Source organism: Paramormyrops kingsleyae, chromosome 6, assembly GCF_048594095.1.
Source record: "Paramormyrops kingsleyae isolate MSU_618 chromosome 6, PKINGS_0.4, whole genome shotgun sequence".
NCBI lineage: Eukaryota > Metazoa > Chordata > Actinopteri > Osteoglossiformes > Mormyridae > Paramormyrops > Paramormyrops kingsleyae.
In genome coordinates, this window is record NC_132802.1 from 25,617,650 (window position 1) to 25,645,127 (window position 27,478).

Below are 27,478 nucleotides of genomic sequence, written 5' to 3' on the forward strand. Positions count from 1 at the left end.
AGGACAACACCCAGTAAATCATGTTGTAAAACCTTCAGAATCGATTCCAGTTTCTACAGGGTCTGATTTCTACAAAAGTCACTAAGCAAATATTTACTTCATGGGAGCCATCACTAGCTAACTTGACACCTAATCACAACAAGGTGTGAAATGCTTTACACTGCGTTTATACACTCACCTAAAGGATTATTAGGAACACCTGTTCAATTTCTCATTAATGCAATTATCTAATCAACCAATCACATGGCAGTTGCTTCAATGCATTTAGGGGTGTGGTCCTGGTCAAGACAATCTCCTGAACTCCAAACTGAATGTCAGAATGGGAAAGAAAGGTGATTTAAGCAATTTTGAGCGTGGCATGGTTGTTGGTGCCGGACGGGCCGGTCTGAGTATTTCACAATCTGCTCAGTTACTGGGATTTTCAGGCACAACCATTTCTAGGGTTTACAAAGAATGGTGTGTAAAGGGAAAAACATCCAGTATGCGGCAGTCCTGTGGGCGAAAATGCCTTGTTGATGCTAGAGGTCAGAGGAGAATGGGCCGACTGATTCAAGCTGATAGAAGAGCAACTTTGACTGAAATAACCACTCGTTACAACCGAGGTATGCAGCAAAGCATTTGTGAAGCCACAACACGCACAACCTTGAGGCGGATGGGCTACAACAGCAGAAGACCCCACCGGGTACCACTCATCTCCACTACAAATAGGAAAAAGAGGCTACAATTTGCACGAGCTCACCAAAATGAATATGACAATGAGTTCACTGTACTAAAATGGCCCCCACAGTCACCAGATCTCAACCCAATAGAGCATCTTTGGGATGTGCTGGAACAGGAGCTTCGTGCCCTGGATGTGCATCCCACAAATCTCCATCAACTGCAAGATGCTATCCTATTAATATGGGCCAACAATTCTAAAGAATGCTTTCAGCACCTTGTTGAATCAATGCCACATAGAATTAAGGCAGGTCTGAAGGCGAAAGGGGGTCAAACACCGTATTAGTATGGTGTTCCTAATAATCCTTTAGGTGAGTGCAAGTCCATTTAATACTACAGTGTAGAAAACAGACATATGAAGATCTCACTCTTTGTGCTTGAGTAGACTTACAGTCCTTCTATCCTCCAGCTCAGTTTTGCAGAGTTTTAGTCATTGTCCTGTCTTGTGAAGCCTGAATGCCTCAGAAATTAGAGTCTCAGGTATCCAACTCAGAATATTCCAGTTAGTGACAAGCCATGACCAGCTCAATTTGGCAAATTAGCTAAATATTTTACAGCAGTGGCTACTGCTTTAACCATCTGTCATGTTTAGCAGAAAAGTAAAACTATTTAAGGGCAGTAAAATCTTCTACATCAAAACATGCTGTTTCACATGACCGAAAACAAGTGTCTTCTCTGACATCAGTGGAATGTTAATAAAATCAACTCACCCAACGAGACACAAACCTTCTTATGTCATACCATGCAATGGAGATTTATGGGAAATGCAGTGCATATGTTATCTTTGCATGTCAATAGTATGGTCTTTGTTTTGTTGATTCGGATGTATGAATTGTATGATAATTTGACCTTTAATCTACTAGTAACATAAGCCATTTCAGGAATACCAAGGTCTTTGATTTGCAGAGCGCCAATAATACTTCTCTGATGAAAGAAGGAACAAAATAAGCAGTAGTTGAGATAGTGAAGTTGCTCTGCGTATTTTAAACTTCAACTTCCACCAATATGGTCAAAACTCCACCAAAGTTTTACTGTAGCAACACAAACAAATCAATGCTGAAATAATCTGTTCAATAGAAAAAAGTTTGGTAACGCATTACATTAACTGCATCTTCATAATACCTTTATAATGCATTCATAGAACATTTTTAAGCATCATGTAAGTATACCTTAACAACCTAACATACCTTAACCATTTTAATATATAATGCATTACCTAAAGTTCCTTAATCAAATAGTGAATTTCAGGAAATCAAATCAAATCACTTTTATTGTCACTTCGCTATAACGAGTGAACTAGTGAGCAAAAGGTTTGGGTGAAGAGTTCCCCATCAGCTGTGCAGTACACCACATGCGGTCTAACTGTTGAATTACCTATTATACTCCAAATAAAGCTATACGTCTAACACGTGCTAATTATTTTATCATGAATTCTATAGACATCTCACCTCGATTTTAGTTTATTTAGCTTTTAGCTTTACCTTTTAGCATTATAATAGGCAGGGGCGCCGTAAAAGGGGGAAAGTTAGGATGATTCCAAGGGCCCCTGAACGATAGGGGCCCTAAAACGTTTGGAACATAATTGGATTGGTCTGGGCATGGGGTCCAAAATCTCTAGCAGCACCCCCTGATAGTAGGAAGTAGAATATATACCAGCATAAACATAAAATAAATACCAGCATAAATGATAAAATAAATTAACAAATTCAGTTTTCCCCTTTTTATTTAAATTTATTTGTCCTTTCTATGTGTGTGCTGCATGTCTCCATGTGTGTGCTGCTCCTTGCTGCTTAATGCACGAAATTTTCCTCTGGGACCAACAAAGTATGTTTTATCATAGGCGCGTCACTAGATATTAATGAAAACGTTGCCTTTAACAAGCGTATAATGCAAGGACTAGTAAAACGTGTGTTAATTTTGTGCTTCTGTGTATCACAATGAAACCAAATAGACCATATAAAAAATTTCTGAATTTTTAGATAGTCTTTTGCTGTATCATAAATCAGTTTTATATACTGCAATAAAATAGCTCCAAACCTGCATCTTTAAGAAAGCATAGGTTACTACGTATTTTTACATGCACGACTGAATTGCGCATCTCAGGAAAACCACAAGTCACCTGGTATCTGCAGTTAAAATTATAATTATTACTTTTTACTTTTAAGATTCCAAACTATATAATAAAAACGCTTATTGTGTTATTAAACGCTGATTATACATTCTTACTTATTGCAGCTCGTAATCGTTATTAAGTAATAGTTTCCAAAAAGGGAAGTTTCGTGAACCCGATTAGCTGTCATAAGTAGGAAATAGGAAATCGAGAGCGTGTCGCTTTCAATTCGCAACGTGTGTATAGATTTAAGCCTATAATTGTACCCAGTTATAATACAACATTTTACGGAGGCGCGTTATTTGAGTACTTTGGGTATTTCAGTAGCTTATGCATGCCTGACCCAAAGTCCATGCGCATTAAAATGATAATTTTAATTAAGACAGTAAAACGGGTTTAGAAGCAGTGCTTTTCAGTGAAAAGAGTTCTTTGTTTGTAGTGTAGCGAAGAACAATTACTGAGAGTTGGTCACTGTCATTTAAGAACAGACTGATTTGATCTGACTACTGTATGTAATACCAGCCTGGCCCTAAACAGTACTAGCTTTGTAGTTAAAAGATGGAAGACAAGAGAAAGACAATGCGTCTGCGAGAATGGATTATCGCTCAGATTGAGAGCGGAATGTATTCGGGACTTTGTTGGGAAAATTGCGAGAAAAACACGTTTCGAATTCCTTGGAAACATGCAGCAAAACAGGACTATAAGCAAAATGAAGACGCGGCACTTTTCAAGGTAAGATAACACTGAATGCAGACGCGCTACAGGCTCATGTCCGTCAATATATTTTAAGTAGCTTGAAATTATGATAGCATAGTAGGTAACTCTTCATATTTAGATGCAAATCTGCTAATTTTCAAATTAAATGTTTACTTACAAACATGTATTGCAAAACAAAATCTATATATGTGTATCATAATATACAATGTAAGATATGTTTTATATATCTTTTTTATTCTCTCTTAGGCATGGGCTGTGTACAAGGGCAAGTATCACGAAGGCCAGGACAAGGCTGATCCTTCGGTCTGGAAGACGCGTCTACGTTGTGCTCTCAACAAGAGCAGCGACTTTGTGGAGATGCCAGAACGCAGCCAGCTGGACATCAGTGAGCCCTACAAAGTGTACAAGATCCAGACTGACCAAGGTATGGCTGCAGGTGTGGGGGAAGATCAGCACCCTGGTCACAAGGCAAACCAGAGGGACATGCTGAGCATCTTACCAGCTTCATGGTTTTCTGTCCTCAGATAGTCCAGGGAAGCGGGTAACCTTGGGTATCTGTTCGCCAAGCACAACTCTCAGGGCGCTGGCGAAATGCCACATGGAGGTAAAGGCACTCTCTCCTGAATTGCCCACCTTATACTCATATCGCTAATTATTCTGGATTTTTCTGCAGACGTCTTCGTCCACGGTGTTGCACCATGTTTGACTGATTTAATGCACAATTTAACACTTATTTATACAACTAAATATTTATTAGTGGCAAAGTATGGTCCATTTTGTAATAGAAAAAGTCTGGTTTACTTCTCAGAACTGGAACCTGGGATTCTTTGGATTCAGAGGCTTTTTAGTATTTATTTGCTTAGCTGATGCTAGCATGTATGGCTGGGTGATTTATCAGAATAATTAGATTTGGTTCTTTTCCCAATTGTGCAACAGCAGACCTTCTCCTCGGCCGTGTCCAGTTACATCTGAGTCTTGGCCTCTCATGCTGCCTGGACCTTCTAACCCTCGCTTCTCCCCACCAGCCTCAGCTGTATCATCCTCGACTAGTGTTTCAAATCGTATTTCTCCTCCTCTGTAGTGTGTTTCTCCAGTCCAGGCCAAGGATCGAGGCTGGGAAGGGAAGACGGACCCTGCTTGTCTGCCCCAGCATCCTGCAGGTCTGGCTGTCCGTTCGGCCCTGCTGGGTTTCCTTGGTGACATTGCTCGTTTTCTTTGGGTTAGACCAGACCTGTGCAAAAGCCAGCCCCTATTTTCACAGGCCCACTTGATTTTTAAAATGGGAAGAAGTGGGTAAAGTTTTATGTTCGATTTTATGAAGTTGAATAGATTTCATTCCCAACAAATCTGTCCTTGAATTAGTAGTAAGTATATTGTAAAAACTGCAGTCTTATCATGTCGTTCATGGGACATGAAAATAAATAGTTAAAAACAGCCTCTCCTGACATGAAGCTCAGATTTGGCCCTCCACTGAAAATTACTTCTCAGGCCTGAGTTGTGAAAGAAAGCCACTCTTCTTAAGCACTGTTATGAAGTATGGAGGTGCTGGGAATGATGGCTGGATGCTGTCGTAACAGGTATGGATGCTAGAGGGGCGTCCTACCCGTGGTCTGTGTTGGGAGAGCCGGGTCCTGCTGTCACCCGTCCGTTTGTGCCGCTCTCCAGCCACGAAGTGATTCATATATCAGGTGTGTTTCTCCAGCATGAGTAAACCTCTGCCTCTGTCTGTAGTATTTCACTTGATGAAAACTCTTCTTGCCATTAAATGTTGATTGTGGGTGTTTTATTCATTTCTGTGTATTATTCTCTTTCTTTTCAGAGTTTCGGTTGCGAGTGTGTCTCTTCTACCAGGGCCAGATGGTCCAGGACTTCACCACCAGCACACCAAGGGGCTGCTGGATCTCGCACGGCGCAGTGCCCGCAGAGGACGAGCGTGTGTTTGGCCTGAGGGCTGCGGAGCAGCTCCGCTTCCCTCTTCCAGAGATCATTCGGACCACGGGCGCCGTGTGTGAGGTCATGGGTCGCCTGCTGCCCCACCTGCAGCGGGGTGTACGGGTGTGGGTCACCCAGGACGGGGTCTTCATCAAGCGCTTCTGCCAGGGCCGCGTGTACTGGGGTGGTCCGCTAGCCCAGCATCAGGACCGGCCCAACAAGCTGGAGCGGGAGAAAACCTGCAAAGTTCTGGATGTATACGTCTTCCTCCAAGGTATCAATCTAAACAGATCAGATCTGAGGGTTAGGGATGGTGACACAAGGCAAACCGGTCCGTTCAGTATCCAAACAAACAGCCAGCTAAGCAACAAGTATGAAACATTTTACTGTTACTTACAAGAAAAATCTATACTTTTCATCACTGATACAAACACTAATGCTGGGGAAACCTTTTCAAAGGGAATCATGGAATCCATTTCTTGTCCTTTCTGTCTGTTTCCAGAGTTGAGGCTGTTCCTGCAGGGGGCTGGACCCAAGCCTAAATTTACGATTGACCTGTGCTTTGGAGAAGAATACCCAGAATCTATAGAGAGCAAGGCCAAGAAGCTCATTACTGCGGAAGTGAGTGTTTCCGTCACTTATAGAATAAGTCTCTCTCGAAAATTGTTGTTTCTCCCCTTTATCTCTGGGGACGGACGTCCTCTATCATCTCTTCTCAGTGTGACAGTTTGGGTTTTAGGAGGGCTGTGAAGTTTTAGGGGAAATGTATTTCACACCTGCTGTTAATGGTATTATTTTTCATGCTAGAATTAGAGCATAACTATAAGGAACGACTGCATGTGATCTGAGGGATTTTTTTGGGAGATCCCAGTCATTCCGGCCTTATGGCAGTTTGAGTGGCCAGTGAACCAGCACACTTTCAGTTCATCACATCAATTTGTGGATTATATGCCTAGAATAAAAAATGACCTTATTTTCTGGCTACAGGTGCAACCATGTGGATACCCATATAATGTTCTAAATTTGATTTGCTTTAATTTAATTATTTTTGCCTTGAATGACATTTAACTGACTTAAAATCTTGCTTTATAAAAAATATTCAAAGTTTGAAATTACAGTATCCTGAAAGATTTTCCCCTAAAACCACTTAAGGCATTTTTGTTTTCGCGTTGGTTTTCACGTCGAGTTTTAGTAAAAAAGTTGGAAGAATAAATATGTGCTTTGTTCACTTATCTGGTGTGCAAAGTAATAAAATTCAGTCTTGACATCTGAAAAAGTTATTGTTCCCCTAGACAACTCGACCCGAAGAGGGGAACAATTAGACCCAGATACCTTAATACTTTGGCAAACTACCAGGCTGAAATGGGGTCAGCCTTGTCCAGGATGACTCTCAGAAATTCAGCCCTTACCATTAGGGTGAAGTTGTCAGCACATACAGTTTAGAGGCACTTCATGCCATGATCAAAAGAAATTCCTGAGGACCTCTGGGGAAAACTGATGCCTGTTTGCCTGGAAAGGGTTACATAGTCATTAGTCAGACTCCGAGGCTTCATTAATCGACGGTCGGAGACTCATTGTCCAAAAGGCACAAGTTTAGGATAGTAGCGGCTCTTCCTGCGAATTGGTGCACTGCCAAAACCAGGTAATACTTTACTTAAGGCCATGTTTTTAGTAATTTATAACCACATTTATAACAAATAATAATGCATTCATAAAGCATTATAAACATGGCTATAAATATATATCAAAAGGCATAACACATTATAGTCATGTGCATTATGCATTATGAATGCTTTATGAATCTCTCATCTATAATGCATAATAGATACCTTTAAAATGCATTATAATGGTTGGTATAAGCATTACATATCCTTTGTACTGCCTTATGAAGGTATTTATAGGGCATTTTAGATGAGAGCTTCATAAAGCATTCATAATGCATAATAATCATGGCGATAATGCACTGTGCCTTTTGACAAATATTTATAGCCATGTTAATAATGCTTTATGAATGTGTTATAATGCATTATGAGCATGGTTATAAATTACTAATAAGACGGCCTTAAGTGTTACCCAAAACCTTTCCAACAACGGCTAAAAAATCGTCCAAGAAGTCGCAAAGAATTCTAGAATGACATCCGGTCAAGAATTCAGTTATCATGACTTCAGTGTCAGAGAGATAGGGGACAGAAATGGAGTGCGATGAAGGAGAGGGTAATGGAGAACAACGGCCGTGCCAGAAGGTGCCTCTAACGCAGGTTTACCGATGATGGGTTGGAGCTTTTTTTAGCACCTAATGTCCATTAGCTTGGATGGAAATGAACCGCAGGATTGCACAGTGAGAAGCTGGGGTTAGGCGTGGTGTGACTGTCATAGTTTGGTGTTGCGTAGCTGCATCAGGACCTGGAGTAGTTGGTGTCACTCAGCCAGACACCAGCTGTGCAGGGGAATGTCGGGCCATCCGAGTGCAGATAGCTTATGCAGCCAGAAACTGTTCTGAAACAAACATCAGAAGGTTCAAGGACAAAGATATTAAAGTTTCAAATCAGCATAGTTCAGTGCCATCGTCAACTGAGATGTAGCAAGAACCCAGAGAAGTAATTTTACCCGCAGCTCCGCAGTTCCAACCAGTTGTGGAGGTGGTTCTGCATGTAGATGTGAGCCTACCTTCACTGTGCTGTGTTTAGAAACTATCAGATGCTTATTTGCAGTTGTTGCTGAAGTTTATTTAGGGTAAGAGGGCGGGTACTTTTTCTCAGAGGAGGATTGCATGGCATATTTTTTTTTTTTTTTTAGCAAATAAACATTGCAAGTTTTCAGCATTTTGTTTAATGTTATTCCCTCAGATGCCCTTTTAAAAATATGCTCCAAAATGAGATGGGGGCAGGTGTTTTTTTATCATGGTGTATATAAAAAGTCTAATTTATCACCAAAGTTAAAAAATGGTATGTAAGGAAGTAAAGGCCAAAGTGCTGGAAGTGCTCAGTTAAGCTGCAGGTATTTTTGTTTCGGGTAAAATGGGGCGGCGTCGCTCCACTGCGTTCCTTTAAGCGACTCCATGCTTATTATTCTTTCCTGTTTCTTTACTGCGGAGAAGATCGAGCCATTGTTCGCCAGAAATATGATGAGCAGTGCTCTGGACCTCCCAGCGGACGTGGTACTGCAGGTCCGGGACTCGAGGGAGCACCAGCAGCGAGTGGCGGAACATTCTGGGCCAGACTTACGCCTGTAAACGAGCTGCCACCTGCATCTTATGGGTGAAGCCCCACACCTGACAGAGTGTGGAGCTGAATGTCCACTGTGGTCTCTGCTGTTCCCACTCTGGGGAGGGAGGGGGAGGGGAGGGGAGGGAGGAGTGAGGGGGGGGGGGGGGTATGTGCCGGCTGGAAATACAGAGACACCTGGGGAGACTTCAAGGTGAGAGACTGGAAAAGATCTGTATATGCTTATTAGACATATATGTTTCAATTTCTGCACTAGAGCAGCAATGAGAAATGGTTTCTGTGAAAATTATTGTTTTCAAATTGCAGGTCACTATTTAAGTCTGAATGTATATAACTGGCAGGTTTCCATTCCCTTCCATTTGCTATTTATTTTTGAAAGACAGATCGGTAACACTTTACTTGACGGGGCACAAATACTTAATATTAATTCAGTTCCTACTGAAGTAAAAATCATGAACAAATATAGTTGATACTTGATATGTGTCACAATTCATTAATGATAAACAAACATGAGATCGGTATTACACTTGTGTTATTCAGAACTTGTTCCTTTAGTAGTTACTTAGTAGTAAACAAATATAGTAACTGCTTGGAATAAAACATGCATCACAATTCATTAATGATAAATTAACATGAGATCAGTATGTAACTAAGACTTACCCCATCACGTAAAGTGTTACTGACAGATCTACTGATGAAGTACTTTTGCTGATTATGCACTGAATTTTTGGTCATTATTACATTTGTATGCTAGGTTGTATATTGAATTAACTGACATTGTCCAGGTATTTATTACAGAGCTATTAACCAAATTATGTTAATTGAAGGACCAAACATTTGCAGTTGTGAATGTTGTTTGTGGGTCTTTCTTTAAAAACTGTATCTTTCAAACTGTATTTATTCCTTACCTCTCGACCCTCCATAGGACAAGCAAGTATAGAAAATGGATGGATGGATGCGTGCTTGAGTTTATGGCAGGTGTGTGATTTTAACTGTGAACCATACATTAGTAGAATACGGTGGCCCTCTTGTGGCTGAGCACTGATATAGCAACTACATCTTTTTTCGCATCTGCCAAGTTGTTCAGGTTGTGCGGTGTGTTCATTTGTAGTCAGCGGTTATCTGAGCAATTCAGATTGTGTCCGTTGGTGATCGTGCATGACAAAAATGATCGCGTTATGAAATATATAAGAAAAGACCGTCATACTTTAATATATATGTTTTTTATTTTATAAAGCTTTCTTTATACCTATGGAACATTGTATTACAGATCCACCATAAAAATATACAATTGTATGACTATTACATTTACAAAAAATAACAACAAAATAATCTTTTCAATCAGTCAATCAAAAAAAAAATAAAATAAACAGAGCATGTGGTTTGATCATTAAGAGATACCCGTATGAGAAGTCATAATACTTTCCTTTGTTATCCCTGCATTCAAACATATATAAACAAACACAAATAAAGCACGGGGGAGGGGTGGAGGGGGGGGGGTCAGTGCTCACAAAGCTTTGTGTTCCATCATTAGCACCAAGACTCTGCACATGCTGTGTTAACACCGGCGAACGTGTGGGGGCTGCTCCAGAGAGCCTGTCCTGCTCAGACTCTGCGTGGGCCGGGATTGTCTCTTACGCAATTCTGTTAGTGTTTTTTTTTTCCCTACTGGGAAAAAAAAGGTCAAAACACACTGGCGGGTAATGCTTAGCCGAGGAGCGTGACCCCCGGCGCGGGGGATACTTTCGCCATAACTGCCTCCAACAACAGCCTGTTAGTTTGCCTCGAAGCGTAGAAACGAAAGTGACTATCAAAGAGGTCGCAAGACTTGTAGCTTTAGCAATTAGCATTTATATAATACCTGTAATATATAAATCCTGCAGTAAACACTTTCAATAGGCAAGAGACAACGGTTACAAAAACAAAGTAAACACACTGAGTATATAGTCTGATTGTCTGTCTTGACTTGTGCATTAGATTTTTTTTTCGTATGACCTTCCTCGATGATCCCTGATATGTCCAGGTGACATGTGATAAGTAGAAGGGACTGTCTGCTTTCTCGGCGTTCCCAGGAAGCAGCGAAAGCTCTGTGGTCACATGCCTGCCACCTCGCCAGCTGCAGGAGCGCTGTCGCTGAATATTCGCTGTTCTCCTCTCTCCTCCCAGCTGCTCAGCGGACGATCGTGTTCCACAGCAGATGGGGGGGGGTGGGGGGCAGGGGGGGTGGCAGGAAGCGGTTACCGGCTACTGCTGCCCTCCACGTTTAGACACGGCAGGGAGATACCGGGGGGCGTATCCCGGCAGGAGCTCGGGGGCTGAGCAGTGCCGCTTTCGAGCCGGCTCCGCTTGCCTGGGAGGCTGGGCGAGGTCGCGAGAGAGTTCCGGAGCCGGCAGAGGGGGGGGCGTCGTCGCAGGTCTCTGCTGGCCGGACTTGGCTCCTTCCTTGGCGTTCGTACACCGGGTCGTGACTGCCAGCTCCAGTGCAGGGACGCTGGCACGCGACGCTGAGGCAGATGCTGGGGCTGATGGGACTGGCGTGAGGGCCAGGCAGACGTCGTCTACGCTGAGCTGGCGGCACGTGAGGCCGTACAGCTGCGCAGTTCTCTGAGGGCTGCAGGAAGACCAGCCTCGGTCCCGGACGAAGAAGGGGTATTCGGCTAAGACTCTGAGTAACTCCTGATGGCCCAAGAAACAGAGGAGATGTTAACCTGAAAGACATCTGTCATTTCACATGCACCGTTTCAGAGACAACCACAAAACAAGGCCGGCAGGATTCGTCAAGAACGACTGCCAATGTGAAGCTTTAATTTACCAACGTGGATGAAAATTGGGCAAAAATGAAGCTGAGAGCTGGACAGCACCCACCTGAGTGTTGCGGTCAGCCAGCAGGAGCTGTAGGTTGTAGAAGCCTGGGTTTGTGCTGCAGGGGGCGATGAGTAGGACGGTGCAGAAGCACAGGTGCAAGTCCGGGCTGCTGCTGGCGCAGAGCATGAAGTCCTCGGTCTGCAGCTGTTCCACGGGCCGCAGCCGCCCGCCGCTGAGCTCGATCAGCGACCCCTTGGTGAAGTGAGGTAGGAACGCCACCGGCTGAGGCGCCGGGGAGGACCCGGGCGATGGAGTGCGCTGCAGAGCGGCTGGATCGGCGTGTGACCGGTGCCCCCCAGACGACGAGCGCGGGCACGGCGGCCCTGGCTGGGGCTGCCCTCGATCAGACCTGTGGTTGTTGAACTGAGCTGAAGGGAACCCTTCCAGCGACTGGTTCTCCACAAGCGGTGAGAGCCGTGAGCCCCTCAGGCTGTGGGGCTCCCCGGGGGGGTGGCCGTAGAATGGGACGGGGGAGGCCTGGGCCAGGGGACTCTGCAGGGCAGGGGCTAGTGGGGACGGCATCAGGCTGGTCTGCATGGGTCCCAGGGCATAGTAAATCTGGGCCGCACCGGGGGGGCCTGTTAGGTCAAAGCTTTCCCGAGAGGGGGCCCTCAGAGGTAGACCAGGGAAGGCGCTTTTATCCAAGGTGTTAGCAGACGTCTTTGGCGTCACGCAAGAGTCCTTGTTCTGCGGTGAGCAGCGTCCACCAGGCATGTCGGCCGCCCGACCATCCTTAGTCACGGGCCGGCTGAAGGGCCTGTGCTCCTCTGGGTACCTCCTCTTCCCGTTGGTGTGAGAGTCGTCCTGCTTGATCTTGCCATCGTAGAGATAGTTGCCCGCGGCCGGTAGTCTCAGAGCCGGCGCACTCCTGCCGCCCGCGGCGTCCAGGCCGTTGTGCTTCCTCACCATGAAGGCCCGCCTCCCGTCCAGGTGGGGGTCTGCGTACGGTAAGTGTCGGGAGTAGTGCTGCTTGAACTTGTCTACGTTGCAGTAGGGCCACATGTCCCTGGAGTCCAGGGGAGGGTGGCTCTTGTAGGGGGCGGAGATGACCGGGTGATGCAGGGACAGTGCCGGCTCACTGCGTGGCCACCGGGAGTGGTGCAGGCTGCCGTCAAGGGCCTCCGTGCCCGGGGAGCACTGCTCTTGCCACGAGTGCAGCTTGGGGCCGCACCGCTCACCCGTCTGGTTGGGGAAGAAGTGGAAGGGCAGAGGCGTGGGGCTGGGCAGGGGCCACGGTATGGCAAACTTGTCTGGGGGCGGGGCCGGGGGCGGGACATGGAGGAGCCCTTTGCCATAATGAGGGCTGGGGAGGGGCCCTTTCGGATACCCCTGGGGCTCTGTCTGCCTGGCCCCCACGGGCCGGCTCCTGAGGGGTGCGGGAGACTTAAATTCGTCCGGAGGGCGCTGCTCGCATAAGCTCTGTCTGGACTCCCTCTTCTTGGGAGGGAGGCACTCTTTGGCGCGGTCGGGAATGGAATTCATCAGTGTGTGCCGGCAGACGTGAGCACTCCCCCAGGTTGTGCCGCGACTATGTCACATGAGCCTCCTGGGAGAAGGAGAGGCTCGGCGGGGGCACTGCTCCGTGGCTCAGCATCACGCGACGGGGCCAAGGCGCTCCTGTCCAATCGGCTCCTAACCTGGAAAGTAAGCGCGGGCGGGACAAACAACGGCGTCAAACAAGCGCCAACACGCACCGCACTGCGGGGCTGCTCTCTCAGATCGACCCCCCCCCCCCCTGGCACGACTGTCCTTCATACCCCCCGCTGAGTGGCACTGTGGCACCCCGTGGCTCCCTGTCGCCAGCTAACCTTCACGAACGATGCCAACGTGTCGCTCACACGCCAGGATACGCCTCCGTTCCCCAACAGCGCCAAACACGCAGGTGCTCAACCTCAAAAAAAAAAAACCGAGATCTGAATGAGGCTGGCAGAGAGACAAGATAATAAAGCCTACAGTCCTCCTCAGTGTTACGCTAACCTTTCGTATCGCTGCGCTATTCCTCAGGGATGGCAGAGGTAAAAAATAATAAATGGGCGGAGCCAGTGGCTGCGCCGAGCGCCGTGCAAGGCGGCAGCTCCTTTTCGCTTACCTCCTTACTCTCCCTCAGGGGCTGCTCCCTGACCGCAGGCTACCGCCTCACTCACCTAGCAGGAGCGCATCGGCAAGGGATTACCCAGGCGCACAAATGCGGGTCTCGGCACAGAGGAGTCCCACCAATTTCTTCAATGCACCAAATTTGCCGCTTTGATGTGACTGTGCCGCTGAAGGCACATCTGGTCTTTTCTCTGCCGGAGACGGCTGTCTGCCCAGTCTGAACTCCGGCAACTCTTACAGTCTCACTAAGTGATGGTTACTATGGAAACAAAGTACTTATATATATACAGCCGTGAGGGTTACGCAGGGATATGCTGGGGAAGAGGAGCTCGCTGCATGCAGTGGAAACGTCAACAACAAATCCATGAAATACTTTATTCACTCTATCAATCTATCAATTACAAAGTAGCTCTTGGTTTTAGAGAGGAACGCAATTGCCATTCTGTCGTTGTAAAACGCCTAATATCTGCAGGTACATCCAGGCAGGGGTACATCCAAACCGGATCCCCTTGAAACCAGTCGCTCACTGTCCTGAAAATCCCTGCAACAGGCCAGTCGACTTAAATCACTTCCTGCGTGTCCCCCAGGAAGGTGGGAATGCCCTGCAGGGGGGCAAAGCGCAGCATACCTGTGATTGGAGGAGTGGGAGGAGCCTCTGACTGGAGGAGTCACTTGTTTCTGACGGCCAGTATGTGCCTGACAGACGGATAAAAGGTACACGTTCGATCTCTGAACATCAAGGAGGGATTACCTGTTCTGAAACATCCCGGGGTCCTGTGTTACGACTGAGAGCCGAACGCAAGCAAACTGTCGTGGGTTTTAATCAATCACACGTTAAAAGATCATTTCCTCAGAATGAATCCAGTATATGATCATTTTAGTGTTTGTGTTAAATGTAAGATTCCTTCTCAGAAACTATTAATCCTTAGAAGTGATTGGCCTATCTTTGTTAAAATGCTTGTCAGTAAAAGTACATGTATAAATAAAAGTGAAAACCCACAATTGTCATAAGCTATGATAATAGGCAGCAATAAAGTCTCAGAGAACTTGAAGGGGGTGCTTCGGGGATCAGCTGACTCATGAACACAGAAAGACGGGAGGGCTACTGCACTAAAATTTGTGTTTTGTTTATATCAAAATGTGTTACAGTACGAAAACTTCATTCTTAAGCATGATGCTTAAGACTTACAAGAAATTTATTGACCTATATACAGTTTCTGAGAAGGAATCTTGCATTTAATAGGAACACTAAAATGACTTGTAAATGATCTTATAATCTATGGTAAAACGATCAGATGTCAGATTATATGTACAGATTATATAATCTGTACAATGAAAACGAAAAACTAAAATGTTAAAAATACAATAAACCTTATGTCACATGAGTTTCAGTATGGGATATGAACATTGAATTTGAGTACTAAAAAATCCTTCTGAATATGAATTAGAAAGCTTTTCGAGCCGCTGCAGCAGTGACATCTGGCAGATTCTCTCACCGATGCCCACCACTGTAAGCCCTCTTCCAGATAAAGTACATATGTGAGCCTCCTTCACATCGAAACGAAGGAACTCTGGGGCCACATCCACACGCAGGCAGCTACGCAGCTGCCACTGCATTCTTAGGTGTGTGTTGTTCAGCTATGAGAACAGCAACATGAAACAGCCCCTCCCCCCCCCCCCCCCCCCGGCATTTCAGCTGACACGACGTTCTAGGCAACCCAGGGAACAGCTTCACTCGGCCGGGATATTTCTAGATATGGGAAGATGCACCATTTCCTGACAGATTTGCAGGCAGTCTTAGGCTCTTTCACGCCCCCTGACACATTCTACATTAAGCAGAAGCCACTGTGGAGCTGAATCGGATTGTTTGGGAAGTCATTTTGATTTGCCCAACAGAGCAGAGCGTCCAGAGAAACTTGAGAATGAATCTAAAGGGCGTGCATCCTGTCACATTCTGTGATTTTTCACTCAGTTAAAATGAATAACAGTTCTAAGGGGGGGGGGGGAAACTTCTATTTTTTGCAGCTAAATCTGCTGTTCAGTTTACAAGTTTTGCATTCATGCTTGTTGCAGAGATTTCGTTCAAAACATGTCCATATAATTTAAAAGTCCCTGACGGTACGTCGTATTTCCTGCACGGACGTTCACTGTTGTGAATCCATCTTGTTTACATGCATCCAGTGCAAACATACAAAGATACCGGGCATCTTTTTTTGACACTCGATCTAAAACTCGATCGGTCACCAGATCTCTTCCTTCCTTAAAGGTATGCAGGTTTCTGTTGTTCGTGACTGATTCAGAGTTGGTGGAAATATAAGGTTTCCCCCGGTGTGGAGCACTGCATCGCATCGGTTTGCAGTAAATGACCTTGGCATTAGGTACTACAATAGCAGTCAGAAAGCTAAGCATGTCACTAAAACAAACAGCAGAAAACAGCACGGCCTGAAATATCGCAGTCAACAGCGTGGCAGTGCCAGGGCAGGAGGCTCCGGCACGGGAAGAGACTTCCTCAGTGCCGCTCCTAGAGAGGAGGTGATGAGGAATACGGCAGACAGAGAGAGGCCGCGAGCGTGATGCGGCCGTCTGTACCTCCGCCGGTCCGTGACTGTACAACCGGTTCCAAGGAAATGAGTAACAGGCAGCGATGAGGAGAATATCAGCTCCGCAGTGCCACTCAGCGAGACCATTTGCTCCCGCCGCCCACTCGCCATTACTCACCGCGAGAGGCACGGCGCGCGCTCACACCCGTACACCGTGCCGTCTGGTCCGCCGGCGCACGGGGCCCCGTACGCGCATGGCTGCCCGCTCCCACCGCCGCGCATACGCCACCTGGCTGCGGCGAAAGCAAGTGACAGACGGGGATGGTGGCTGCAGTAGGGGAGGTGTTCGGTCCACGCTGTAGTGGTGCCCCGGCCACTGAGTCAAACCCAAACTCTGCTGTGCGCCTCACAGACCTGCTCCCCATCTGGGTACGAGGCTATCTTCAAACAGCAGTTATCTCCATGACCTTTAAATGGATGCTGACTTCTGAGAGGTCTCTGAATAAGCTTGGCCCATTAACTAGGCCCTGCTGTTTCTACCCAGGCAGGGCGGGCTTTCGGGAGGTGGGAGGGTGAGGAAAGGGACTGAAATAAAACGACTTCTGCTGGCAGTGGCTATATCCCCACCCACTGTCTCATTTTTTTTTTTCTTCCTTATTTAGAAATAAATCACCATGTTACTACAACATATTACTACACCAGCTCACACCTCAGGTCCCGGCTGGACGGTCACTGCCCACATGACAGTTCTCTCAGCGGCAAACTTAAATTAGCACAGTGACGGCCTTCATCTCCGAAATACATTAAAGTCATAAGGACATGTTAGTCATGAGCTTACGATGCAGCTTCACAGGTACACGTTCTGAGCGGGAATGGCTTCCTGATAAACGTTAGACACATCGGGGCCTCGCGTCCGACGCGTCGCAGCTTTCAGACGCGGCATCCGGATCGTCAGGAGCTCTCACACTTACTGTAGGAGGACGGCAGCGGCAATGCAGCTGGGGTCCTCCTAGACATGGGGGGCACGTCCCAATCCGGCAGCGTGGCTCATGGACAACAGCCAGACGGACTCTGAGTGCCGCGGGACCTCAAGTCGCCCATTTGTGTGATAGAGCCCCACATCCATTCTCTTCATGCACAAACATCAGTCTGACTAATGCTCACCTCCCACATCCTTAACAATGTTTTGACACTCTGCTTCGCACATTTCTTTCCATACTGAACATCCTTTAAACGGAGCCACCAAAGAACTTATAATGACCGTGACTGTTACAAATGACTCCTTTACTTCGCAGTTCCTTAAATAAATTCAAAGGTGGAACGTTCAGGTCCAGAAATTGTAAACCAAATGTGTGGAGCTTCTCTCAGCATCTACCAAAACTGTTTCATTGATAGATGTCACTCAAAAGGTTTTACAGAAACCAGTTGAGATTGTGACTTTATACTCAGCTGGTTGATTAAATCAAAACCTTGGTCTGGATTTTTAAGTTCTGGACCTTAGAGTGACTCCTGTTATACTCTCTGCTTCTGCATTTTTATCCAATAAATTCATGCACAACAACAACCTTAAACAACAACATTAAATGAACTTAATTAGAGAAAAATGTAATCATCCAAATGTAATTAATAAAAGTCTATTTAAAAATATATTTCAAAACATTTCCAGTAATCAGTTAGAAACGATTCTAACTGATTCTATCTGCACAGCAAGGTTTAATACAGGAGAAACGTACATCTTCATGTTCCCCTTACTTCAGGACTCATCATTAACCTGCCTGAGGCAACACAGAGCATCAAAATTGATAAAGTTCTCCATACTGCTGCTTGATGCATTTGCAAATACACAGGAACTTTGTATGGTTTATATAATCCCCATGGGTGTCAATTATGAGAAAAAACTTCATATAAACAAATTTAAAAATAATAATATAGGTTTACGTGTTGTGCGAATAAGCTGCATGGACCAATGAATCATAAAGCAAGTTAAAAAAAAATCTTTGAAATTGAATGAAAATCATTACTGAAATTATGCTGAGTAAAAACTGACCCATTAGATCAATAACAAGTTGTATCAAGTGTTTAAGTGCTCGCTTGAAATGACATCCCGCCCAAACACTCGGATATCTGCGCGTTTATTTTAATAGATGGAAAAAGGAAGAGTAGCAAAGTCAAAGAAAGCTCTGATGATCACAGAATTATGCTGAGATGATTCTTACCAGCTGCTAAAGTAAAAAAAAAACACAGTTCAGAATAATATCAAAGACATCAATCAGAGTCCCCAACAGTAGAGATAATAGTAGAAATATCGTAGAGAGTTGTGGAGATAATGCTAATGATAGGAATATGGGACGGCCTGAAAGAGTGGTTCCTTTTGGTTTGGTGTTTTGGGTAATAAAGCTCGACATTAGCTGGTTGATTTGTGTAACTGAAACCTTAAAGGGCATCGTAAAGCCCGAGATGTGCGATAGCCGATTCGCGCTGCCATCTCTGTGGGAATCGCGTTTCTACCATCGCTGGAACATCACAGATGCTGACTGTCAAAGTCACGCTGAGGTGAAACTGCTTGAGTTTTGCAGGCCCCCACCCCCTGGCCACCTACGTTATGCAAAACACACACTAACTGCACAGACAGCGGGTCGGGGCGACGGGGCGACAGCGGCCGTCGCTGAGGGATAAAATGGCTTTCAGATGAGTAATCAGCAACATGACATCAAAACTGGACAGATAGAACCCCCCCCCCCCCACCTTTTCCTCCAGAACCACTTCAAGGGTAGAGAGTTTTGTGTTCAGAGGAGTCTTTCTGTACTCCACTGCTGTACTGAGCTGTTTTGCACAATGTTGCTTTTTTTTGTTAGATTTAACGAATCTGGCCGTTCTCCTCTGACCCCTCTCATTAGCAAGGGGTTTTCGCCCACAGAAATGCCATTGACTTGATGTTTTTTTTGTTCATCTCACCATCCTCTGTAAACTCTGAACACTGTGGTGCATGAAAATCCCAGGAGGGCAGCTGGTTCTGAGATGCAGCGACCGCCATGTTTGGCACCAACAATTACAGCACGTTCAAAATCGCTCAGATCACGCATCCTAGCCGCTCAAATGCTTATTCGAACAGTAACTGAATATCTTGACCTTGTCTGCTTGCTGCATGTATTGAGTTGCAGCCACGTGATTGGCTGTTTGGGGGAGCAGGCTGCTTACACTAACGAGCAGGTGTGCCTGATAAAAGTGGCCACTGGGTGTGTGCACAGTATACAATCCACCAGGAGAACCCTTTCTAGATTGTTCTTCTTTAACTGTGATGTAAAATTACATTGTTATTGTGAGTTTAGTCAGAGCTAAGTCAATAAGTTTGAAAAGAACTGGACTATATTAACAATCTCTTAGCGATTCACAAACCTAACAGTCGCAACTCGAAGCCCTCTGTAATAGATGCGCCTGGAATGAAAAAGATTGCAATTTATTTCTCAGGCTTTTCAGAAAACAAAAATATAGGAGCAACTTGCTGTAGCCGTATCACTGTTTTCATTTACTCCCAATGTTACATATAATATGTAAGATAATTAAGAAGAAAGGGCTGTCACAATTCAGATTCATGATAATTCATTGAAATAAATTGTACTAAAATATACATATTTGTTGAGGACAAAGATGTACATCTATATGTTAAAAAAATTCTGTAAAATATGTTTTGAACACAAAATAAGAATCACAAGCATTTGCTTTGTATATATAAGTATATATAATTTCAGTTAATGATTTGTTTTATGTAATTTCATATGGTAATTATTAGATTTGTGTTGTAAAAATAAAATCTTTTACTCGACATTTAAAAATGTCAAAATACGCCAAATAAAAACTGAAAATGATGCCTAATATATGGTCATTTAATGCAATCTTTGCTGGTGCAGAACGGAACTAATGTCGCATCACTTTGGATGGACATGATGAAGCCTGGGGAAGTTTATTTAAACCCTCGACCAGTAAATCTAGTGAGGAACCGGGCCAGAATCCTATGCTCGTCCTTCCTTCCCATGAAACAGTACCTCTTGGCTCACACTGGGGGAAACTAGAGCCGTCCGGCACTCCTGGGATTCTAATACTAGTCTAGGATGGATGTCGTCCCAAATTGTGGGCAGCTCACTGCCACTTATTCCTAATGCCGCAGTGTGGAATGACTTCCCATCCGAGGGCAGGCCCTGGACAGGCCGCGGTCACTCTCGGCCCAGTTGGTGTTCACTGATTTCCCCGAAAACTGGTTATGGGGCAAGGTGGCTTAGGTGATTCCCACAGAGGCACTGATGTTCGCCAGTGTAGAGGCGTGTGTCTCGTTTCAGAAGGACTTTCAGCAAAACATACTGCTGATAGCAGAAAGGCAGCAACTGGAGTTGGTGCCTGAGAAAAACGCTGCTTCACGCACATTTGCATGGGGAGATCTTATGTAACTGATACCCTATGAAGTGCGAGGGGAGGGAACACGGTGCCGCGGTCTGATACATAGACGCTGCACCCCTTCATAGCATTAGAATTTGATGTCTTTTAAAGAGATCTGAGCCATTTCCACCCATTTTATACCGTTCAGCTTCAGATGTATATGCAACAGCAGGAAAAAACATGCATGGTCTCATGGAGCATGTGAACATATTACACAGAGCGTCTGACTCAGCCTCACGCTGGCAGAGAAGACTGTGCCTGGTCTTGGTGCCTAATTCTGCAGCGTCTTCCATAAAGCAACACAGTTGACTGGGTAACACTTCCATTGAGCCAAGATGGCCGGTGTCCAGAGTTACTCATCTTCAAGGGGATAGCCTGTGCTGGGTGGCGAGCTCACGGCTTAGGGCTTCCGTAACATTTTCGGGGAGGGGAGGGGTTCCCGTCCTATCCTCCCATCCAGCTGAGGGATGTGTGTTCAAATGCACGTATAGATCCGGGAGGAGGAACGCGGGATCGCAACGGGAATCACACACCTAGAGCTGAGGCAGTGAGATCGATGCTGGGGACCACGTTGGCTCACTGGGACTGAGAGTTCCTGTCCTACGCGAACACTAAGGGGGCTGATATGTTTTCACAAGGCAATGGCGGTGTAAATAAAACGATACAAAATATACATGCTGGTTACACCTACTCTTGAACAAAAAACAGCAGGAGATATGATGCCATTCAGTACAGCATTAAGCACCGCGATGCAGTCACATAATTATATCACAGAGATGATAAGGGAAGCTCACAGACTTTTGTTAAAGAACTAAAAGGAAAAACAACAGTTCCTCTATGGACCACCTGCTTATAGGAGCGTCTGTACTGTAGCATATGCCTTATATTTGTTAGTATTTTGTAGAAGGCCTAGTTAATTATTTCAGTTATTCTTTTTGGACATGTGCTCTGACGTCGCAGATATCACCTCCTCCCACTTGTGCGATAGCAGGTATGTGGCAGGGAATTCCTTTAAGAGGCTGATGATTACATGAGCATCATTACAGCTTTTTGTTACTGCAAACAACAATCCACAGAAACACAGCAACAGCCAAACTTAGAGGAGAGCACCGGCGACACAGGGGGTATGCTAAAGCCCCATCGACAAAGCAGGAAGGTAATGAGAGAAGTGACTACCCAGGCACCGCGACGTGCGCCAGCTGTGATCCTTCACACAGCCAGCCGCCGCTGGCTGAATCAGGCTTAATACCAATAGCAAAGACAATCCCCCTTCACTGTGGATGCTAGAGTCAGCCCTCTGGGTATAAATAGGGCGGCAATGCCTCTATAAGCTGGATTTTGGGCAGCATCAGTTAAAAATAAGACCAGACTTCTGGCATATAGGATCACAGTGCTCACTGTGGCCTCATTCGTTTCGCCCTGTACCTCCACTCTTCCTCTAAGACAGAACTTGAAGATAAATAACTAAATCTGAAGATGGCATCCAGAGTAGGATGGAGGGCTCCAAAAGCTTTTTTTGTTGATAACTGTAGCAGCAGTATCAAGTGATATAATTACTTTCCCTCTCCATATCTCTGGTTAGCTGGTTTCCTATTTAGATCTGCTGCTTTCTCTTACTGTTAGCTTTAGTGTTAATGTTAGTGCTAGTGTTAATGTTATTGTCAGTCTTGGTGTTGGTGTTAGTGTTAATGTTGTCAGTCTTGGTGTTAGTGTTAGTGTTAATGTTGTCAGTCTTGGTGTTGGTGTTAGTGTTAATGTTTTGTCAGTCTTGGTGTTAGTGTTAATGTTATTGTCAGTCTTGGTGTTAGTGTTAATGTTGTCAGTCTTGGTGTTAGTGTTAGTGTTAATGTTATTGTCAGTCTTGGTGTTAGTGTTAATGTTATTGTCAGTCTTGGTGTTGGTGTTAGTGTTAATGTTGTCAGTCTTGGTGTTGGTGTTAGTGTTAGATTTAGTGTTTTGGGTAGGCCTCAGGGTACTTCTCAGCTGAGTGTGGTTGTATATGCGGGAGTCTACACACACTCACATGTATACGCTTACTCACACGCACACACTCATACACACGCACATGTAAACAAACAGCTATTTGGTATTGAATAAGTTAAAAACAACAGTATTCTGAATCAACAGTTAAAAAAATATTTTAAATGATTAAAACATTGAAAAAAAAATTTTGGATTCTGATACTGCCTGATTCTTCTGCATTATGGACATATTTAACTCCCCGCTAAGGGTTTTCCTCAAACACTCACCCACACTCCTCTGCTCCCATAACCCCCAAACACAAACTGCATGCAAAACTGCCACCTTCCTGTCAATGCCGCGACCCTGGCAGTGATGGAAAGCCAAATAAATTGGGCCCGGCCTCATTCCGCTGTACAGTGAAGGCTCAGTGTCCCCTCAGGCTGTGACATCTTGCAGTGGCACGGGGACAATGTCATGTGCCGTTTGAACAAACGCCGAATGTTTGTACTCATTTGCCACATGGGCCACAAGGGACAAGAAAAGTGTCAGGACCTTTCATTTCCGCATGGGGGGGGGGCGCATCTTCACGTCAACATCTCCCACCTACAATCAGTTAACAGTTTTTCTCTTATTACAGAGTACAGGTGTGATATTACAATGACCCGTTGTCATGTCCTGCTATCCATATAAATATGAAAATGAAAGTGTCCCATAGCCTCTTTAAGAACTGAATACAGTATATGACTTTAATGAATGGCCTACTTAATTAACAATGCAAATAATTTTCAATTATTCTAATTAATAAGTTGCAGAGATTGCACTGAATTTGTTTTAAGATTAATCTTAAAAAAAAAAAAACAGAAAGGAAAGTCATAGAAATGGCATGTCAACATGGTCACGCCGCATAGGAGTGGGCTGGGTCATGTGACCTGTACTGAACGCCAGCAGCCCCTGAACACCGGAAATGACATGTGAGCTTGGTCTCCTTATTACTGACGCTGCGTAACATGAATCTGACTGTTCTGCCGTTGTGACCCATCATACACACAAGATCATAATTATTGTGAAAAAATCATTCCCTGGGGAAGCGACTAGATAGGATTATATGAAATATTATTGATGTAAATGTAAGCCGCACTTTTCCTGCTGAACTAAATAAAGAAGAAGGCAATAGCTTAAATGCATTTAAACTAGCCAAAACTTGCAACGACGACCTCATTTCAACACTTTTGTTCACAGTTGGTACCTTTATCGGTGAGTGCTGTAATTCTGCCACAGCATCAGAATATGTTTAACACATCAGCCAAGAAGTTAGTATGAGGTGGTTTTTGGGTGTTAAAAAAAAAATCAGGTCCCTGGGAAGATAATACCATCTTCTTCCTTCATAAACAGTCTCTAGTCAGAGGCCAGCACCCAGATCTGATGCAAGCAGTGTGGGCAGAGAGGGAATTTGGGAAACGTCACAAACAATCATTAAACAGGCGACGGAGATGCACTGGTCTATGCAGGAAATGCTGAGTTAAATGAACATGAGTTAAAAAAAAAATACAATACAAAAGTGGTAGCAGCTATGGGCTTTGGGGGGTTGTGCAGGCTGCTCTCGCTAACAGGCCAACCTGCCGGCTGCTCCCGCTGCTCACCGGGCGGCCGTCAGAAATGTCTTCTGAACTTAGGTCTCGCCCCCCACCGGAGTCACACAGCTAGGGGACAGCTGGATCTAACAAACAGACTGTGGCTCGGTGCCCTCGCACAGGGACGGGGAAATCACTTTCACGCATCCTTAAAGATGAGCGATGAGCAACACACGGACATCTGCTCGGATTCCTACGTGAGAGCAGACACGCCTGCTGGTGGAGTTTTCTGCAAGGTGGCGCCGCAGCTACGGAAGGTCATCTGACACGTCGCCTGCTCATGCCCCTCCCAACTCAGAGCCCCTCCCAACTCAGAGCCCCTACGTTCCCCACTCCCCATTTCTGCCAAATCTCTGTCCACTGTCCTCCGTCCCTGGCCACCTACTGGACTGATGGCGATTGAATGATCAAAAGGCAGTGAGGAGAGGCACCGTTACATGCAAAGGAGCGTGGCAATAATCGCAAGGCATGCATTATTCAGCGGCATGTGTTGCATGAGGCATGCAAGAGTACATCCTGTATAAAACAAAGTGATGGATGTGGGTGTAAACATATCTATAGATAAATACGTGTACATACACACTGGCCCATGACGTAGAAGATTGATGGATGGTTGGATGGATGGATGGACGGACATTACTGAGTGCATGTGGATGCCAGTGTAGAGGGAGAACTATGAGCTATTAGTCCAGTCTAAGAGCCTCCACTTCTTCTAAGCAGCATCAGAGGTGGAGCGGGAGCCACATTCGCTACTTTGTAAGTTAATTAGGCAGCAGTCGAGATATGTGGCACTGATGTCTCATGACGCTCGGCAAACAATCAGGCTCCCGAAAAGGAAACCCATCTGTCGGCGCCGGGCTCAGCTCGGCGAGCGATGTAGCGGGCGGTCCCCGCTGAACGGCGAGTGGCGGGATTAACGTGAACGAGTTACACCCACTGGCTCATTCACACACTTCACATTATGCATGAGTATGTGTGCCTGCCTGCCAGGCTGCAAAAATAGACCTCTTAAAGTCGCAGCGGCCCAGAGTGGGGGTGGGGGGGGGGGGGTAATGGTGGACAGCCCCAGTGGTGTACTGGGTTTGCTTCCCCAAAGACAGTGTGGTTTCCACAAGCACCAGTGCGGAGATCACATTTTCAGGAGTTACAAACCCTGTAGTGGAGTGGCCGGGGGGTTGAGTCCTGTAGGGCTTTAGTGTCACTTAACCAGCATGTGATCACTGCATGTTCCACCTACCCCTCCCAGGTCTTATTCCCGTCCTTCCCCAACCAATATCCCCCAACCCCCACACCCCTAAAAAAAACAGCCAAGAACTCTCACAAGTATCACTGGAAAAGGAGCAGCAACCGGATGGCACACATGGGAAGCGGGAAGGGCGGCCAGCGCTCAGGCTACACCTGGGACGGAAGCCGCGCGTCCGGGGAGGGCGCCGGGCCAGTCGTGCCTCCCTGGACCCAAGGTACCCGCTGCTGAAAGGGAGCCGCAGCAACACCGCTACCCTGGCATCGGCAGAGCCTCATGTTTCACACCTTGTGCAAGACCCTGGCAGCGGGTGCCAGCTAGTGATATAACACAGAGCGTTAGGGGCTCCAAAGCCGGTGTGGAGCGCGCCAAGCACAGCCCGACGCACTGTACTGCAGGTGTGAGGCGGCGCTGAGCTACGCTGCACGGTGATCGGGACCCAATGCATCGACACGCACTTCAATAAACTCGATTTCGCTAAAGCGGGACCGATTTTTGTTTTTTTTATGGTTATTTTTAGAAGTTTACAAGTAGATAATTTACCGGCACTTCTATCTGCTATTGTAGAAATGTGGTTTCCAGAAATTAAAAAAAAAAAAAGAACTGAAATATGCCATGTCATATAAACTGCAACTGCATGACGTTACAGTAGTCAAAAGGAGATCAGTAGGACCACAAAAGCATCATTCAAGAGCCCGGCATGCGATGCCACAGGCGAACAAGGACGTTTACAAAATAACTTTTGCAAAATAAAAAGACCATGTCAACGTTGCGGGGAGGTGAAGAGATTTGCCAGGAAAGGATACATACTTGTATTTTTAGGGCTATAAACCGCTAGGACATGTGGTAATTACAGTAGCAGGAGAAGCAGTGGCTTTTGGGGGTGCCTGACTGAAAGGTGTGATGTGATGGTTGTCCCAGGAGACACGTCTGTGAGCTGAGCTGGGAGCGCCTGGTGACTGTACTGCCCCAGGAGCGTAGATGCATATCTGTGGCTGCGCCTGACCTAGTGACAGCCTGTCTCCGCACCGCGGTCCTGCACAGTCGTCACCTTTGGACACGAGGCACAGTGCTCTGCCCATAAGCGAGGCAGCGCAAACCAAACGCAGGACTGTAACTTTCATCATAGGCAGGCAGACGGACATACACACACACACACACACACCTGCGCGTGAGCATACACAAACACACACACTCACATACACTCAGAAAGAGTGACATGCAGACACACATAGACCTTTGATAAACGTGTAAGGAAACAGCTCTGGTCTCCTACCTCTCTAGTTGTCCTCTCTAGATGAGTAAAGAATCGTGTCTTTAGCTGAACAGGCACCAGCGATGCAAATTTGAACATCCAGCTTTGATACTGCTTGCCTTGCCTCTCTTGCTATCTCTTTCTGTGACTGGTCTCTCTCTCTCCACTCTCATGTTCAAACTTGCTCGCCCTCTGAGGCTGCTGCTGTCTCTCTCTCCTTCTCTCTCGCTCTCTCCTTCTCTCTCTCTCTCCCACTTGCTCTCCCTCTGTGACTGCTCTCTATCTCACTCTCTCTCTCGCTCTCTCTCTCTCTCCGTATATAATTAGAAGCAGCTCTGTCGTGATACTCCTCAAGCTCATTGTGGGAGAATGGCTGCTTGCCCATCTTGGCACTTTGCCTGTAAGTGCCGTTCATTAACTCTGCTAGCGCTCCGAATGTGCCAGCTGTGGCCTCGCACCATTGGCCAGACATCCCCGCCTGACCATACACGCTAGTTTGCTGTAATGCCTGCCATGTGAAGAGATATTTTCAGGGATTATTATTAACCTTCTGACGTATCAAAATTGCAGCTAAAAAAAAACCAAAAGCCAATAAAACTTTAGAAACCAGAATAATCATTATCAGCTAGTTTTTTGGTAGAGACCAACTTCTTCTGTCAAATGCCAAAATATCCAATGACACATATTAGCATGCAAAAGGTTCAATGTGGTCAGTTTAAAGATAAAGTGAAAGTTCCGTGTGAATGGTCCAAGTTAG

At 45.8% G+C, this 27,478-nt stretch overlaps 2 protein-coding genes across 8 annotated transcripts; one reads left to right on the forward strand and one right to left on the reverse strand.

The window, feature by feature from the left end:
• The first annotated feature begins 397 nt into the window (after nucleotides 1-397).
• On the forward strand, nucleotides 398-8,796 carry LOC111840575 (interferon regulatory factor 4-like). Its single transcript, XM_023805546.2, has 8 exons — nucleotides 398-3,559; nucleotides 3,791-3,968; nucleotides 4,069-4,148; nucleotides 4,626-4,704; nucleotides 5,122-5,232; nucleotides 5,364-5,750; nucleotides 5,979-6,097; nucleotides 8,574-8,796. The coding sequence occupies exons 1-8, from the start codon at nucleotides 3,386-3,388 to the stop codon at nucleotides 8,706-8,708; spliced, it is 1,263 nt and encodes a 420-aa protein (XP_023661314.2). The 5' UTR covers nucleotides 398-3,385; the 3' UTR covers nucleotides 8,709-8,796.
• A 1,147-nt stretch (nucleotides 8,797-9,943) lies between these two features.
• Nucleotides 9,944-26,976, reverse strand: LOC111840574 (uncharacterized). 7 transcript variants are annotated; one of them, XM_072712930.1, is made up of 5 exons: nucleotides 26,743-26,976; nucleotides 14,288-14,355; nucleotides 13,323-13,456; nucleotides 11,566-13,202; nucleotides 9,944-11,376 (listed from the first exon to the last, which is right to left on the reverse strand). In XM_072712930.1, exons 4-5 carry the CDS (start codon nucleotides 13,045-13,047, stop codon nucleotides 10,945-10,947), a joined length of 1,914 nt encoding a protein of 637 aa, XP_072569031.1. In that variant the 5' UTR covers nucleotides 13,048-13,202; nucleotides 13,323-13,456; nucleotides 14,288-14,355; nucleotides 26,743-26,976; the 3' UTR covers nucleotides 9,944-10,944. The 7 variants fall into 7 exon arrangements, with proteins under 7 accessions (XP_072569031.1, XP_023661309.1, XP_023661313.1 ...); XM_023805541.2 differs by having other exon boundaries at nucleotides 13,323-13,918; XM_023805545.2 differs by lacking the exon at nucleotides 14,288-14,355 and having other exon boundaries at nucleotides 13,374-13,456.
• Nucleotides 26,977-27,478: the final 502 nt, after the last annotated feature.

Bases quoted from the DNA above. Each gene is read 5' to 3' on its own strand.
- LOC111840574 (XM_023805543.2), bottom strand. From the start codon at position 13,047: ATGAATTCCATTCCCGACCGCGCCAAAGAGTGCCTCCCTCCCAAGAAG. The intron at 11,377-11,565 runs GTGGGTGCTGTC...TTGGGCCATCAG, and splicing joins TGGCTGACCGCAACACTCAG to GAGTTACTCAGAGTCTTAGC.
- LOC111840575 (XM_023805546.2), top strand. From the start codon at position 3,386: ATGGAAGACAAGAGAAAGACAATGCGTCTGCGAGAATGGATTATCGCT. The intron at 3,560-3,790 runs GTAAGATAACAC...ATTCTCTCTTAG, and splicing joins AAGACGCGGCACTTTTCAAG to GCATGGGCTGTGTACAAGGG. The intron at 4,705-5,121 runs GTCTGGCTGTCC...CTGTCGTAACAG, and splicing joins TCTGCCCCAGCATCCTGCAG to GTATGGATGCTAGAGGGGCG.